At 39.0% G+C, this 16,166-nt stretch overlaps 1 protein-coding gene across 3 annotated transcripts in view; it reads left to right on the top strand.

The window, feature by feature from the left end:
- KDM1A (lysine demethylase 1A) overlaps positions 1 to 16,166 on the top strand; it is a 62,380-nt gene that overhangs the window by 30,870 nt on the left and 15,344 nt on the right. For 2 of the 3 annotated variants that reach the window (XM_078073668.1, XM_078073667.1), the window contains 5 exons: positions 2,467 to 2,545; positions 3,140 to 3,232; positions 4,066 to 4,172; positions 5,748 to 5,829; positions 7,219 to 7,313. In XM_078073668.1, coding sequence (XP_077929794.1) covers positions 2,467 to 2,545; positions 3,140 to 3,232; positions 4,066 to 4,172; positions 5,748 to 5,829; positions 7,219 to 7,313 — 456 coding nt within the window. The remainder of the gene's footprint in view (positions 1 to 2,466; positions 2,546 to 3,139; positions 3,233 to 4,065; positions 4,173 to 5,747; positions 5,830 to 7,218; positions 7,314 to 16,166) is intronic. The other variant, XM_078073669.1, reaches the window with a different exon arrangement.

Below are 16,166 nucleotides of genomic sequence, written 5' to 3'. Positions count from 1 at the left end.
AAAACCAAGAGTTGAGTGCTCAACTGACTGAACCAGCCAGGTGCCCCCCCACACATGTTTTTTAAATTATTAAATAATCATTTTGTCTGTCTTTCCCAGGATAAGAGAAACTCTTATTCTGTTCTGCTTCTCTGCTTCAACCTCCTCTGGCTAAATGCTTGATTTTATTTTTTTTATTTATTTATTTTTAAAAATATTTATTTATTTGAGAGAGCATGAGAGAGACAGCGTGAGTGCACAGCGGGGGCGGGGGTAGAGGGAAAGGGAGAAGCAGACTCCCCACTGAGCAGGGAGCCCGATGGCAGGCTTCGATCCCAGGACCCTGGGATCATGACCTGAGTTGAAGGCAGACACTTAACAACTGAGCCACCCAGGTGCCCCTGATTTCAGCTACTTTGAGTATAGCTCAGAGATGTCATTTTAGCATGTCTGCTTTTTAGCTACCACTAACTTCTTTATTTTGGCTCTTAGTTTGCAAAAACCCCTGCTGAATTTAGATTGTTAGCTAGAGTGAGTGGTGGGTTATACTGGGTTTTCATAGTACAGAAGAAAGGGATTTTTGAGTGAAGAAAAAACAGGGTGATTTTTTTAAAAAGTGAATGGGAAATTCTTAATGTATATTTCTGACGCTTATTTGTCTTAGAATTCGGCTTCTGTGTATAACATATCAACATTTTATCTGAATGGATCTTTTTAGGTGGTACCTGGCTGGCTCGGTCAGTAGAGTATGCGACTCTTGATCTCAGGATCGTGAGTTCAAGCCCCACGTTGGATATAGAGCTTACTTAAAATTGATTAATTAATTAGAAGTGTATTTTTTAGGGAAGTTTTCATCTGAGGGAAGTTTTCACTCTTGAATTTGAGTGGTGGATTTACAGTGACCTCTGTTTTCTCTGATTTATATTCTGTGACCAAAATCCAGATTTGGGGAAGGAAGGACTGGCCCAAGTTAGAGTTGTGGGCCTCTGGCTATAAAACTGAACATAAATCATTCTCTTACAAGAATTGTATCAGTTCTTTTGCTTACAGATTTTGAAACCACAACAACTTTAGAATTATTGAGCTAAAAACTACGACCCGAGCTTTTTTTTCTTTTTTTTTTTTTAATAGGATGGACAGAGGAAGAAGGCTTATGTTGAGGGGTGAGGAACTTGGGCCTGGTGTGTACTTGAGGAAGTCCATTTTGCATTGACAGTGGCCACCGAGAAAAGTAGAGGGTGCTTATGAATTTGGTTATATCTCTTTGTAATGGGATTTATTTACACATAGCCATGTTTCTTTGTTGAAACTTGTCTATGGAAAAGTTAATTTTTAGCTAAGATTTAAATATGGTGGCATTTAGTTGGTCTTGCCTATTCAATTTGAAGAGCATTTGTGTTAGAGCCTATTGATTGTACTATAATATTTTTCATTCCTTATCTTAGTGCTTTTTCAGCGCTTTTTTAAATAATTGACTACTCCTTTCTTCTTAAACTCTTTAAACTTCTCTTCCCTTCTCTTAAACTCCTTTAGCTTAACACAGTATTCTGGTTCTTCTCCTGCCTCCCTGGTTGTTATCTTCTCTGACAGTTTTGTAGACGTATCTTTATTTATTTTTTTTAAGATTTTATTTATTTATTTGACAGAGAGAGCATGAGTGAGCACAAGCAGGGGGAGTGGCAGGCAGAGGGAGAGGGAGAAGCAGGCTCCCCACTGAGCAGGGAGCCCGATGTGGAGCTCCATACCAGGACCCTGAGATGACCTGAGCCGAAGGCAGACACTTAACCAGCTGAGCCACCCAGGCGCCCCTGTAGGCTTATCTTTAAAAACAGGCCATTATGTGAACTGGTTAGAGTTCCTTAAGGCTCCTTATGGTCTTTTCCTCCCCTGCTGTATATTCTCCTGAGGAGGGCTCTTCTGCACATTGGCTTCAGTTATCGCCCATAAGCAAATGGCTCCAGACCTTAACTCTCCTTAGAACCCTAGCTCGTATCTAGATGCCAATCTTGTATCTCTGGGTTGTCTTGAAACTAAACTCACCTCTTCTTTCAGTGGCCCTCATTTAGTGAATAGCATACCAACTTATTTAGTTGCGCAGGCTAAAAACTGGAGATATCCTTGGTACCTCTTCCCTCCCCTCCACCTTTGCGTATCTAATTGATCATTGGATTTTGTGGATTTTTATCTACTCAGTATCTCTGGAGTCATGTAACCCAGCTTAAATCCTAGTTGGTCCCTACCAGCTGTATGATACTGCCAAGTTACTAGGTTTTTTTGTTTTTTGTTTTAGGCTGAATATCTTCCAGCTTCTTCAGTAATTTACTCATTTGACATGGTTTTGTGTTTCATCAGTTTGTCAGGAATATAACCCTCTGTTTCAATGAATGGAAAGCCTGTATTAGAAGCCTTAAAGTTGAAAAGATATTTTAAACTGGTCAAGTGGTCTATGTCTACTTGTGTAATAAAATTTCTGTCATTTAAATACAGTTGCAGTTGTGGTTGGATAATCCAAAGATTCAGCTGACCTTTGAGGCTACCCTTCAACAATTAGAAGCACCTTACAACAGTAAGTAGTGTGAAAAGTGGGACTAGTTTTGGCTCATGATTCATTGATAATGAATTTTGTCAATTCATATTACCATCTTACTTTACCTTGTGCTATGCAAAAATAAGCCTTATAGGAAACTATTATGTATCTTTGTAATGATTTTCTTGGTTTTTAAGTTGTGAGTTCAAGTGATTGCTAGTAATTTCACCAGGACTGTGTTCCAACTTTAATCCCTGGAGTACTTTGTTGACATTTGATTGGCTGGCTGGCTGGCTGACCGTTTCTCATTTTCCAGTTACCACCCACAAAGTCTTGAAAAGTTTTTGCCAAAGTAACTGATTATAATACTACTTTTAAAAGGGTTGGTTTTATCCTTTATTTCATCTGTAATGGAATGTCATTCTTAAAAATTCCAAATTATTTGATAGGCATTTTGGACTACATCACAGACTAATAGTTCTAGGAATCATTTTTCTAAAGGAATCACATGATCTGAAGCTTACGGAAAATATGTATAGAATAACTTCATGATGGAAAAACAAAAGAGTTAAAGAGCTTTCTGTTTAAACTGCTAAAAATATGAACATGTTTTAAAATTCATTTATTCTGTAGGTGATACTGTGCTTGTCCACCGAGTTCACAGTTATTTAGAGCGTCACGGTCTGATCAACTTCGGCATCTATAAGAGGATAAAACCCCTACCAAGTAAGGACCTGGCAGATGGACTTAATAGTTTTAAGTTACAGTTCTAGGACTCTCTTTTATTTCCAGGAGGTTTTTAGCATTTTATTTTGATTTCTAAGTCTAAATTTGGAGTCCGATATTCCCAAGCTTATCTCATTATATGTCTGATTTAAAGTAAAATCTCTTCATAAATATGCATTTCCTGTAATTTCTGGGTTTGATAAGTGTACTTTAGTAAAAGATACTGAATTTCCAATATAAGAAAAATCAGAAAACAAAATTTGTTAAAAACGAGAGAAGTCCGTTATGAAAGCAGAGATTTGAGGTTTTCTTTCATTGACCAGTTCTTTATACTGCCAGGAATCTAGGGTTTAGGGATATTTTGAGAATTAACACTTTTATTTATTTTTAATTAATTTATTTTTGATGCTTTAATAATCTTCAAAAAGGGATAGTAAAGACAGCAGAAGTAGAGCTTAAGGAAAACAGCTTTAAGAATAATTTGGTTGTCAAATTGTCCTAGTATAATTGTGAGATAAATGAAGCAGACTATTCATAGTAAGTTAACCAGTCACAGATACCAAAGCACATGACCATGGTATAATGAGAAAGTAAATCTTTAAAGATAAAGGATTTCATTTATAAATTTTTAACATTGAATTAAAGTTTATAAGTTTCAGATATTTGCTAATTTGTATTCAGATAGTTTCTCTATTTTGAAAATAAGTGAACTGTTTACTTTGTAAGACATCATGACATGTTGAGAACTAGAGGTTTTCATGATGTAAAAAATGGTAAAATAAACTCTTAAACCTACAACAATGTTGTAATTTTTATTCATTTTTTACTTTTAGCTAAAAAGACAGGAAAGGTAATTATTATAGGCTCTGGGGTCTCAGGCTTGGCAGCAGCTCGTCAATTACAAAGTTTCGGAATGGATGTCACACTTCTGGAAGCCAGGGTAAGAATTTTATATTGTGTTTAGAAGCCTAATGAAAATAGGTATTTATCAATGCAATAAGAAATTATCTATTGCAAATTAATGAGTCCCACAGCTTGAACTAAACCAAACTGATTTGTATACTACTCAAAGTATTTTAGGTAATTGTTACTTACATTGGATAAAGCATTTTTGACAGTGAAGCTTTGAAATGTGCTCAGTGAGTATTTAGAGTTTGTAAATGATCCATGTAGCCCTTTGGTGGATATTTTCAGGTTATTGTTTCTTGTAGTTAATTCTCAAATTTTGGGCCTTCATGGACGTGCCCTTTGTAGGTGGCAGGTATTTTTAGTGGTGGAACAGAGTAGATTGTATTCCCTGTTTGATAGTAAAAGAAAAGGAGTGCATCTCAGGCAACAGTCATCTCTTAGTGCCTAATGCAGCCAAGATATGTTGGTTCCCTTATCATCAGTCTAGAAAGAAATGGAAATTGAAGGAGGAAAGGGATGATGGCACAAAGTGGAGAAAAAGAACATCATGTTAAGATGCTACTATTCAAATTATTTTCATGAGTGATTTTTGACATTTAGTTATCTTCCAGTGGCTTATAGGCCTCCCTGGACTTACACCATTTAAAAAACAAAAAAACACTTCTCAGGTAACCTAAACGGTCTAAAATTTTATAGAAGCTTTCAAAATATTTTGTGCAGTACATCTAAGTTGCTTTATTGTAAATTGTTAATTTTTTAAAATATTCTTTTCAAATAAAGTATGGAGAAATCAAAGTAATTTTTAATATAGTCTTGCTAAAAATAATATTTTATAGATAATTTAGGAAACATTTGTGTGCCCTCTTGTCCTCTGTATTAGCAATACAGTAATGAATAATGGGACCATTATGATCCCTACCCATAATCTAACATGTTAATCTAACGTACAGGTTTTTTGTTTTATTTTGCTTTCCTTTATTTGGAGGTTAGAGTGTTCTCATAATATCCATGATTGAAGTGTCGCTACAGCTCAGTAATTTTTCCCCATATTTGAAAATCCCGAGTTAGCAGAGATAAACTTGGACTGGACCTGTTGAGGAATGAGAGATACTGTCAAAAGTTTATGCTCAGTAGACACTCTGCCCCTGGGTATGGGGCTGCACTAGAGGACCATTTGAGAAGTCATCTGTCATTCACAGCTGACTTTGGGGATGGGGGGCAAAAGTCAGAACATGGTGATAGAAAGATGGCATTTAGTGTTGCAATTTGTGAACGGATATTTTCTGTGTGAGTGGACCTTGCTCAGCCTGTACAGTAGATGGTATTAGGGACAGCTGGGTAGAGAGATACAGTACCTGTGGCTAAATATGTCTGGCTGTCAAATTGTTTATCTCCTATCACTTAATTCTCTGTCATTCATTACCTACCACTCCCTCAAATAGTTAAACTTCACTCACTCTTTGTGCCCACACTGCATGCCATGTATACTCTAAACTGTACCTCTCTTTTTAAATTATAAGAGACAGAGGCCTGGGGTGGTACCATGCCAGGTTTTTATGGTTAAAATAGAATTGATGATTTTAGCCATTTAATTTTTGAAAAACAGGATCGAGTGGGTGGACGAGTTGCTACATTTCGCAAAGGAAACTATGTAGCTGATCTTGGAGCTATGGTAGTGACAGGTCTTGGTAAGTAGTCCTTAGTTTCATGCTGCTATACAAGATCTGAGATTCATGATTAACCTTATGTTTTAAAGCCATAAATGTGGTTTTAAGATATGTTGGTTTAAGATACTGTTCTTAGTGTTAGAGGTGAATTGACAAATGGTCTTCCTGAAAAGTACATCGATGTGTGCAAAATTTAAATTGTACATATGTTTTGACCTAGCAGACTCAGTTCTAGGAAATTATCCTAAGAAAATAGACAAGTGGACCGTGTAGTTTGGAGCTTTTAATTTTTTTAAATTTTATTTATTTTTGTTTAAAGATTTTATTTATCTATTTGAGAGAGTGCGCTCAGGGGCGCCTGCACATGCCCAAACAGAGGGAGGGGCAGTGGGGGAGCAAGAGAATCTCAGGCGGGCTCTGAGTTGAGCACAGAGCCCATCTCAGGGCTTGATCTTTCAACCTGGAGATCACGACCTGAGCCGAAACCAAGAGTCTGAGGCTTAACCGACTGAGCCACCCAGGTGCTCCTGGAGCTTTTTAAATGTGGCATAGCAAAACATTAGAACCCATGATTCCGAGGATTATATTGTTATACAAAGAGAACTATACAGCCACTAAAAATTATGTAGCTTTATATTAACATGACAATGGCCACAGTTCATTGCTAATTTGAAAAAAGATTACAAAACAGTACATGCATTGTGATCCTTCTCTGTGTGTGTGTGTGTCTATAATTTTATGCACATAAAATCTAGAAGGAGCTATAATAAAATGGTTTTTTTTTTTTTAAGATTTTATTTATTTGAGAGAGAGAGAAAGATAGCAAGAGAAAGCATTGGCTGGGGGGGGTAGGGAGAAGCAGGCTCCCCGCTGAGCAGGGAGCCCGACATGGGGCTCGATCCCAGGACCCCTGGGATCATGACCCTAGCTGAAAGCAGATGCCCAACCAACTGAGCCACCCAGGCGCCCCTAGAATCTATAATAAAAAGTTAACATGTGGGGCGCCTGAGTGGCTCAGTCGTTAAGCGTCTGCCTTCGGCTCAGGTCATGATCCCAGGGTCCTGGGATCGAGCCCCACGTCGGGCTCCCTGCTCCGCGGGAAGCCTGCTTCTCCCTCTCCCACCCCTCCACTTGTGTTCCCTCTCTTGCTGTCTCTCTCTCTCTCTGTCAAAATAAATAAATAAAATCTTTAAAAAAAAAGTTAACATGGGGTTATAGGTAATTTTTTGCTTCTTTATGCTTATCTTACGTATTTCATATATTACATATTATTTTACTGGGCATTTTTTTTAATCTATAATTCACATACCCAAAACTTAGAGTATTTTAAATTTCAAGTAAAAATACTTTTGCTTTGATGTGTTCTCTTTTCATAGATATGTTGAATTTAATAGTTTGAGTTTTTTTTAGGAGGGAATCCCATGGCTGTGGTCAGCAAACAAGTAAATATGGAATTGGCCAAGATCAAGCAAAAATGCCCACTTTATGAAGCCAATGGACAAGCTGTAAGTTGAGGACAAACAGAACTTTTCAAAATTTCTTTGGTTCAGTTGAAATAACAATTTGGGGAAAATGTGTGGATGAATATACACGCATATCCGTATGAACTGAGGGTAGAAATTGTGACTTTCTGATTGTTCCTTAACTATGAGCTGTATAGGAAGGGCTTATTATTGCATATATGCAAATTTACATGCTTATTTAGGCATTTATCTTTAGACATTTAACGAAGGCTAGCTAGACAGGTTTTTTTTTGTTTTTTTTTTTAATTTGGCTGTGGCCACCTACTAAGAGACCTGTGGAATTGACACCTGATTCTTCATTTCTTTGTATTGTGCCTCTCATCATGTGCTTTAGCTCTGTGTGCTCTTTATGACTTCAGTTTTGTGTGTGTAGGTTCAAGATTTTGATGAACTAATAGCCAAATGGTAATACTGAACTCAGATACTTAGGTAGATTAAAATATTTGTTGACCAGAGGCATAGAAGCTTCCCATACTTAGTAGGCAGTAGCGTAGCAGTGATGTTTGCTATGAGAGAGTAAGAGTAGTTTAACAACTATGTTGAGAGGCTTAGACCATGTAAGTCAGTCCTAATTTTGGGGGGTGGGTGCAATTCAAAAGTTTATATTCAGAATTTTACCAACTCTCCCCTATCATGAATGAGCAAGTTTACCATTCTCAGGATATAAGCATGTTATCATCTTTATATTTTGAGGAAGGGAGGATTCATGATGCATATGGCAATTTAGCTATTGTGGCTAAAAGTGGTAAGATCCCAACTCTTGAATTTAGTCTGCTAGGTCCAGTGGACATCCTCACTAAAGCCTTTAGGCTTTGTGGGGTTCATACCAGAAGAGGACAGACATAAGGGAATGCTTTGGCTCCTATCCTCACCATTCTGGATTCAAATTCCTCCCAGGGCTTGTTTTGGGGGTGGGACAACCTTCTGGCAGAATAAACAAAATAGAATGAACAAGAGAAAAAGGATGAAGTAGAGCTTAACTCAGCAATTCAATCAACTTTTGTTACTCTGCAAAGATCTGTAAAGGCTATAGAGATGAGTAAGACAGTCCCTGCCATAGAAGAGCCCACAGTCTAGTGGGACTTATACACAGATAATTGTTTCCCAACTTTTTATTATGGAAATTTTTTTTTAAGATTTTATTTATCAGAGAGAGAAGAGAGCACAAGCAGGGGGAATGGCAGGCAGAGGGAGAAGCAGGCTCCCCGCTGAGCAGAGACCCTGATGCGGGACTCGATCCCAGGACCCTAGTATCGTGACCTGAGTCAAAGGCAGACGCTTAACCAAATGAGCCACCCAGGCGTCCCTATTATGGAAATTTTTTTTTTTTTTAAAGATTTTATTTATTTATTTGACAGAGAGAGACAAAGTGAGAGAGGGAACACAAGCAGGGGGAGTGGGAGAGGGAGAAGCAGGCTTCCCACAGAGCAGGGAGCCCGACGCGGGGCTCGATCCCAGGACTCTGGGATCATGACCTGAGCCGAAGGCAGATGCTTAACGACTGAGCCACCCAGGTGCCCCCTTATTATGGAAATTTTTAAACCCATACAAAAGTAGAAAGAATAGTATAATAATGGACTTTCATTTATTCTAGTCTTGTTGCATCTATTCAGTCCCTTTGGTTTTTTGTTTTTTGGTTTTTTTTTTTAGTCTGGAGTATTTTAAAGCAAATCACAGTCAATCAGCAAGTATTTATTAAAATATTTGTCAAAATCTAGGCATTGTTCTCAGCATTGATTATGTATTCCCTGCTCTCAAGGGTCTTAAATTCTGGTGACTCTAGATATCTTATGAACCCAGGAGCATCAGGAATTATAGGTGTCATTAAAATCTGTGGTATACCCCCCCAAAAAAAACCACACCCCAACCAGAAATATACTGCTTATACATATATCAGTAACACAAGGCAGATGTGCCAAGGGTTAGATAAAAGGATAAATTGCTATGGAAGAGCCAGTGGGGAGGAGGAGAGAGAAAGAGTCAAAGTCTCTGAAAGTGGGAGGTGCAAGAGTGGGGAGAGAAATGGAGGGAAAGAGAGCATTTGTGAAGGTGGCTTAGGACTTAATGTGGCTGTGGAGGAAGGTTTAAGACCGAGAAGTCTCTGAAGGAGGTTGGGATTGTACTGGTGGGGCTAAGACACAAAACAAGTTGAGGGTGAAGGATGTTGCTTACTAGGCTGATTTGTAGGTTGGGACTTCAGAGGGTTGAGAGCAGAAGTGACGTTACCAGATGGGTGTTTTAGGTAGATAGGCAGTAGAGAATTGAATTGAAGCAAGGCCTCTGAGGTGGATATTACATTAGTCCTCAAGAAGTAATGGAATCCAAACCAAAGGTTATCACTGATTATTGAGACACTGTCTTTTTCTTTAGACTTTCCTGAATATAGAGCAGGTTTATTTAGTCTTTATAACAGTAGAAAGAGTTTTTTTCTAATAGAAATATCCAGAGAAATTCTCTTCCTTTCTTGGTATTAGAAGAACTTTAACACATTTTTAAAACGTTTGTTTCTAAATAGTATACCAGTATTCCCCTCAGGTGTGGCCTGCACCCAGCTGCTAATTCATGAATTAACTGTTGGTTACCAGTATGGGATGAGATAAATATGTTGCTTGTGCCAGAATGTAAAATAAACTACATCATTAATCACACTGTTAGTTCAAATGATGATTTGGGGGAATTGGGGTGAGTAGCAAGACTTCCCAATGAAAGAAATGGTGCTTTAGTTATGATCTGGCATAAACTCCTTATCTCACCAGGACCAGCCCTTTGAGTAGCACTGTACTAAACCTCCGTTAAGCTGGTGTGTCGTTTTCAGCATTCTGTATATGTAGGGATATTTTTCCAAGTGAAATTTGTAGTTGTCATTCAACTCTGATCTTTACAAAAGGATTTCTCTAAGTCAGTTTGTTTGATTTTTGGTGCAGTAGCCAAGTGGTAAGGAGGATTCTTCAAGCACTCTCAAGTTTAGGATAAAATTCTTAACAGCCTTGAGTTGTTAATCAAACATAAGAAGTCATGTTAATGTTTTTGTGTCTAGTTCAGAATAGGTATGGACAACTGTTAACTAGTAGATTGGCTTCTGGCTTATAGGACAAGAACTAAGAGCTTATAGTTCCATTAATTTTGTGTATAATTACAAGTATGTTTCCTGACTTCGGAAACCTGAGGAGTAAGTAGGTCAGTTGCTTCATTCTCTCATTTTGCAGGGGAAGAATCTAAAGCTCAGACATGGTGTTTGCCTGGATCGTTCTAATCAATAATTTGTAGAGCCCAGGATATATTGCTTGGTATCCCAGATCAGATTCCCTTACAGGCGTACATTGTTTTATTGTGCTTTGCTTTATTGCATTTTGCAGATACTGCCCCCCCCTTTTTTTTAAAGATTTTATTTATTTATTTTTTAGAGAGCAAGCGAGAGAGAAACAGCATGAGAGGGGAGAGGGTCAGAGGGAGAAGCAGGCTCCCCACTGAGGCAGGAGCCTGATGTGGGACTCGATCCCAGGACCCCGGGATCATGACCTGAGCCGAAGGCAGACGCTTAACCATCTGAGCCACCCAGGCGCCCGCCCCCCCCCCTTTTTTTTTATACAAATGGAAGATTTGTGGCAATCCTGCATGGAGCAAGTTTGTCGGCACTATTTTTCCAACAGTATTTGCTCACTGTGTCACATTTTGGTAATTCTCACAATATTTCACCCTTTTTCATTAGTATCTATTGTAATATGTGATCAGTGATTACAACTTAGTGAGAGCTTGGATGATGGTTAGCATTTTTTTTAGCAATAAAGTACTTAAGGTATGTACATTGTTTTTTTTTGTTTTGTTTTTTTTAAAGATTTTATTTATTTGCGAGAGAGAGAATGAGAGACAGCACGAGAGGGAGGAGGGTCAGAGGGAGAAGCAGACTCCCCGCTGAGCAGGGAGCCCGATGTGGGACTCGATCCCAGGACTCCAGGACCATGACCCGAGCCGAAGGCAGTCGCTTAACCGACTGAGCCACCCAGGCGCCCCTATGTACATTGTTTTTTAGACATAATGCTGTTGCACACTTAGACTACAGTACATTGTAAACATAACTTTATGCACTGGGAAACCAGAAAATTATTTGACTCACTTTATTGCGGTGGTCTGGAACCAGACCTGCAGTATTTCTGAGGTATATGTGCACTTGTTCTGCCATATGTGGCTTATATTTCAGAGAAGATGGGGACTGGAGTCAGTGCATGCAACTCCTCATCAGCTGAGTCTCCTCCAAGAGCTTTCTTTTAATAGTTACTCTAAGGAGGCAAGAACCCCCACCCCCACCCCCTCAGAGTGGACATTCACTCAACCATTGATTTTTCTTTAGTAAACTGAATGAAATGGGATATTCTTCCTCCATTCTTTGTGGACAGCCTCAGTGCAAAAGAGGGTGATTTGATGGTTCTGTTGTTAGTACGTAGAAATCAGTTCCCTCATCCTGCAGTGAGCAGTTAACTCAGAGTGACGAATATCATTTGTAATATTGTCTTAAGGACCTATCACCATACCTAGTCATTTTGCTGCTGTATGAAAAAAATCACATAGCAAGTGGTTTTTGTTCTGTTATCTTGTTATTGTTTTAATCACAATCACAAGAATCCCTGAAAGAGTTCACTTTATTCTCTCTGGTCCTGCGTTGGCAGCTAGGATGTTGAGCTTCTCTGTTTGTTTTTTTTTTTTTTTTAAAGATTTTATTTATTTATTTATTTGAGAGAGAGAGAATGAGAAAGAGCACATGAGAGGGGGGAGGGTCAGAGGGAGAAGCAGACTCCCTGCCGAGCAGGGAGCCCGATGCGGGACTCGATCCCGGGACTCCAGGATCATGACCTGAGCCGAAGGCAGTCGCTTAACCAACTGAGCCACCCAGGCGCCCCCTCTGTTTGTTTTTGACAGAAGTTTATTTTATGGCTCCACATGACTAGAATAAGGGCTTTCTTATTTGGTTCTAATATAGGATGTCCCTATAAATAGAAGTATCTTCCAAGCTTATAAAAATAGAGCTAATACAGCAGCTGCCCTCACATTGACTGATGATTGAGTTCTACTCTGGACCGTGCTGTAATCAGCTTTACCTGGATATGGAGATAATTGGGAAATAGGGTAATTCATATTCCAGGAATATTTTGGGAGTCACCATGAGGAGACTGAAAACATGGATTGGTGGGGAGATGGGGGAAATATAACTCTAAATGTTTTCTATGTATCTCCTGTACACCAACTAGTAACTCAGGGGCTTTAAATTCTAGTTTTGTTTTGGCTTTTTTGAGTAATGAAACAGCATCTTAAATTACTTCAGTGCAATAGCATTTTGCATTATAAAATCTCTGGTCTCTATTGGGGGGAGGGAGTTGGGTTTTTTTGTAGTCTTTGTTTTGTTTTTGTTTTTGTTTTTACCAAATGAGGCCCAAAGACTCAGTAACTACGTGGAGAAACAGATCTTGATTTTCTTCTTGGGAATAATAGCTCAGGTGTTGTGAGGAAGAAAGATACACTTGAAAGGTAAAGAGTGCCAGGTCTTTTCCGAAGGCCATTAATGCCATTAATTGGGTATACTCCGTACCTACCTCAATTCAGGTTGTCATTTGAATTCATATGGAGTGGTGCTTAGGTTAGTTACACTTCTGACACAGGCCTTCTGGCCTTTTCAGTTTTCCTATTCCTTTGTGGAAACAGTTTTGTTTTGTTTTGTTTTTAAGATTTTATTTATTTATTAGAGAGAATGAGCAGGGGGGAGGGGCAGAGAGAGGGAGAAGCAGACACCCTGCTGAGTAGGGAGCCCCGACGTGAGGCTTGATCCCAGGACCCTGAGATCATGACCTGAGCCAAAGGCAGATGCTTAACCTACTGAGCCACCCAGGCGCCCCAAGTTTTGGTATTTTGAAGGTGGTTTTTCTCTACCTTGTAAATCTAATCCCCGCTTTTTTATAAATGTAAAAATCTCATGCCTTCCTTTAATGTTCCTAAAGTTGCAAAATAGTTACTTCCTTTCAAATATAATTATAATACTGACTTTGCTTTTCCAAACTTTATTAATTTATTCATTTTATAAGAATTTACAGAGCACTTCTATTGTGTGCTAGAAACTGCTAGAGTGAACTCCTTAGACATGTTGTGTGTGCCTTCTCCACGCAGCTTAGTTACTGCTTTAGAGAAGTCCATTATTTATATCCCCTAAATGATTTCTAATGAGGTTAAAAAAAGTGGGGGTGGACAACCGTCTCCATTTATAGAATCATAATTTTATTTGGATTAAGGATATTCCTGTTGTCCTTATTCTCCCTTTAAGGATATCTCATTTCTTTTAGTTATTTGGGAATCTGAATTAGAGACTCTTCAGATGTAAATTTTTCTTCCAGGTTTTACCAAAGGAACTAATCTTAATTCTAGAGGTGCATGGGAATGGGAGAGGCAGAGATTTACTGTAGCTTCTGTTGGCCAGGTTACATTACAGCTGTTTTTTCATTGTGTTATTCTTCCTGAGGATTTCTCTGGCTAAATCTCCAGCCTTTGGGTGCCCAGGACCTAAGTGCACCTAACTCCATTTTGCTCTGCTGCTGGAGAGCTTATGCACCCTGGAAGCAAGAGAAATGGACAGGGTTTTGAAGGCCTAAAGGGTTTGTGATGATAGAATGTAACCAAAGGTAGAACTGAGGAGAGCTGTCCTTCCTCTGAAATGACTTCCTGCAGGATTAGGACCCTGTCCGGAAGGTCACTTGGCTCTCCCTAAATTTACTCTGCATGAGTTAGATACCCAGGCTGCTCTTCGCTCAGCCACGCTCAGGGATGCTCCATATAATCTCTACAGGGCCAAAGCAGTCAGGATTGTACCTATTTAGAGTAGTGAGACACACCAGATTCTTAGCTTGAAGGAACTATTTGGAACCTTTCATAGAGAAATAAATGACTTTGAAAAGTCGTAATCAAAATCTGTTTCAAAAAAAAGTCTGCTTCAAGTGATAGCCTTTTTGTTTGAGTCTTTGCTGGAGAACGATATCAGATACTTTCCCTGCTTAGTTTGCTGTTTTATCTCCTCAATATGTTGTAGAAATCCAGCTGCCATCAGACATGGTGCTTAGCCCCTTCCAGTCATTTACTGAGTTCCTTTCTCAGGATGCAATTTAAGAAAATTATTGCGACTTGTGTTTAAAGATTGCCAATATTTCAGCTCCTTTCCATAATTATTTATGGAACTAACAGTTTGAGGGTTCTCACCGAGGGGAGGGCAGTGACCTGAAATAGGTACTTAAGAGGTGCTCAAGGGCTAGTCAGTTGCTAAAGTTCTTTTCATTGTCTGAGTATGTCAAATAGAACATAGCTGACTAGTTTAATTTTAGAAACAGATTCAAGATTTAAGTATATCAAAAATACATTTTGGTTTTTCCCCCGTCATTGTTGGTTTCCTAATTGACAAATAGCTGCTATTTTCCAAATATTTCTTTAATTTCAAAGTGGAATTCTAAAGGTAATGGGAACAAAATCCAGGTTTGAATGCTATCCCTGGTCTCTCTGGCAACAGTCCTAAAATTGCTTAACTAGGTGGAAAATGGGTGGGGCCTAAGTGCTGTCTCTCGTATTCTGGAGAGTGGAGTCTCCAGTTAGAGCAGTGGACCCAGTCAGTGGGCCAGAGATGCAGTCTGTCATCCTGGTGTCAGTCAGATGAGGCAGTCATCTTTTGGTTTGGTTTTTGTTTGTTTGATTTTGTTGTTCTTGTTACTGTTCTGTGTTTTTCCTTTTCTCTTTTATTGAGTTTTGCTTTATTCCTCACTGCTTTCTGACACCATCTCCCTTTACCACCCTCACACCCCCCGCCCCCAAACTGCCTTTCTTTTGCCCATTTCTGTGCCTTGACTTTCCCATTTTGGTCTCTACAGTCTATTCCTTGTTTCTCCGGTGGTTGCAGCTTCTGAGCTAACAGAATGCTTCTGTCATGCTGTGTGTTTAAAGCCTTGATTTTACTGCTGTCATACAAAACTTAACTTGACGTGGCTGTTGGGCTGTTATTTACAGTTTATTTCTCTCTCTGCTGCACTGGTTAAAAGGACACTGTCAAGGTATTTTTTTTTAATAATTTTTCAAATCATTTTCTTCACTGTTTACAATAACCCATTAAAAGCTTGAAACTTAGATCTTTCCCTTCCAAAGATCCTCTCCATCATACATTCACACTGGTTTGTTGTTGTAGAGTTGCGCCTATATGTTGGGCTGGTGCCATTTGAGTTTTTGTCATTGAAAGCGCATGTAAAAAGGTTTTTGTGGCGGGGGGTGTGGGTGGACTGAAGGGGAAAGTGTTATGAATCAAGTGGGCTGCTCAGCAAACAGAGGGAAGAAACAAAAGGTCAAATTTGGTCCCTCTAACCTTGACAGTGTCCCTTTAAATGTTTCTCTACCACACACCCTGGACCCCAGTTACTGAGCCTGAGTGCTGCGTACTTTTTCAGTATGAACTTCCCTATGTGACTGTCACCCTAGCTATAAAGATTAAAGCTTGTCTGAAGCAAGCCATCCAGTTGACACTGGAAGAGCTTTAATCTGTACCATTTGCACACTTGTGTATTGGCACATTCTGCCCTATTGCAGAGGCACATGTGATCTGGTCCCTCTTGCTTCTATAGCATCCTCTTGCTAGGCATTTTTGAAGCCACACATAGAAATATCACTATTTTGTATTCCAGGAAAAGCAGTCATGCACACTGCATCTGGGATCAGTTAAGATCTCATAACTATATCGATTTTGTGTTAAAAATGTAATTGTTTCCTTTTTTAAAGAAACACCAAATTTAGAGTTTCTAGAACCATCTTTGGTAACATCATTGC

The sequence above is a fragment of the Halichoerus grypus genome, chromosome 5 (genome assembly GCF_964656455.1).
Source record: "Halichoerus grypus chromosome 5, mHalGry1.hap1.1, whole genome shotgun sequence".
NCBI lineage: Eukaryota > Metazoa > Chordata > Mammalia > Carnivora > Phocidae > Halichoerus > Halichoerus grypus.
Note: the sequence above shows the minus strand (reverse complement) of the source record. Positions and strands in the feature narration are given on the sequence as shown.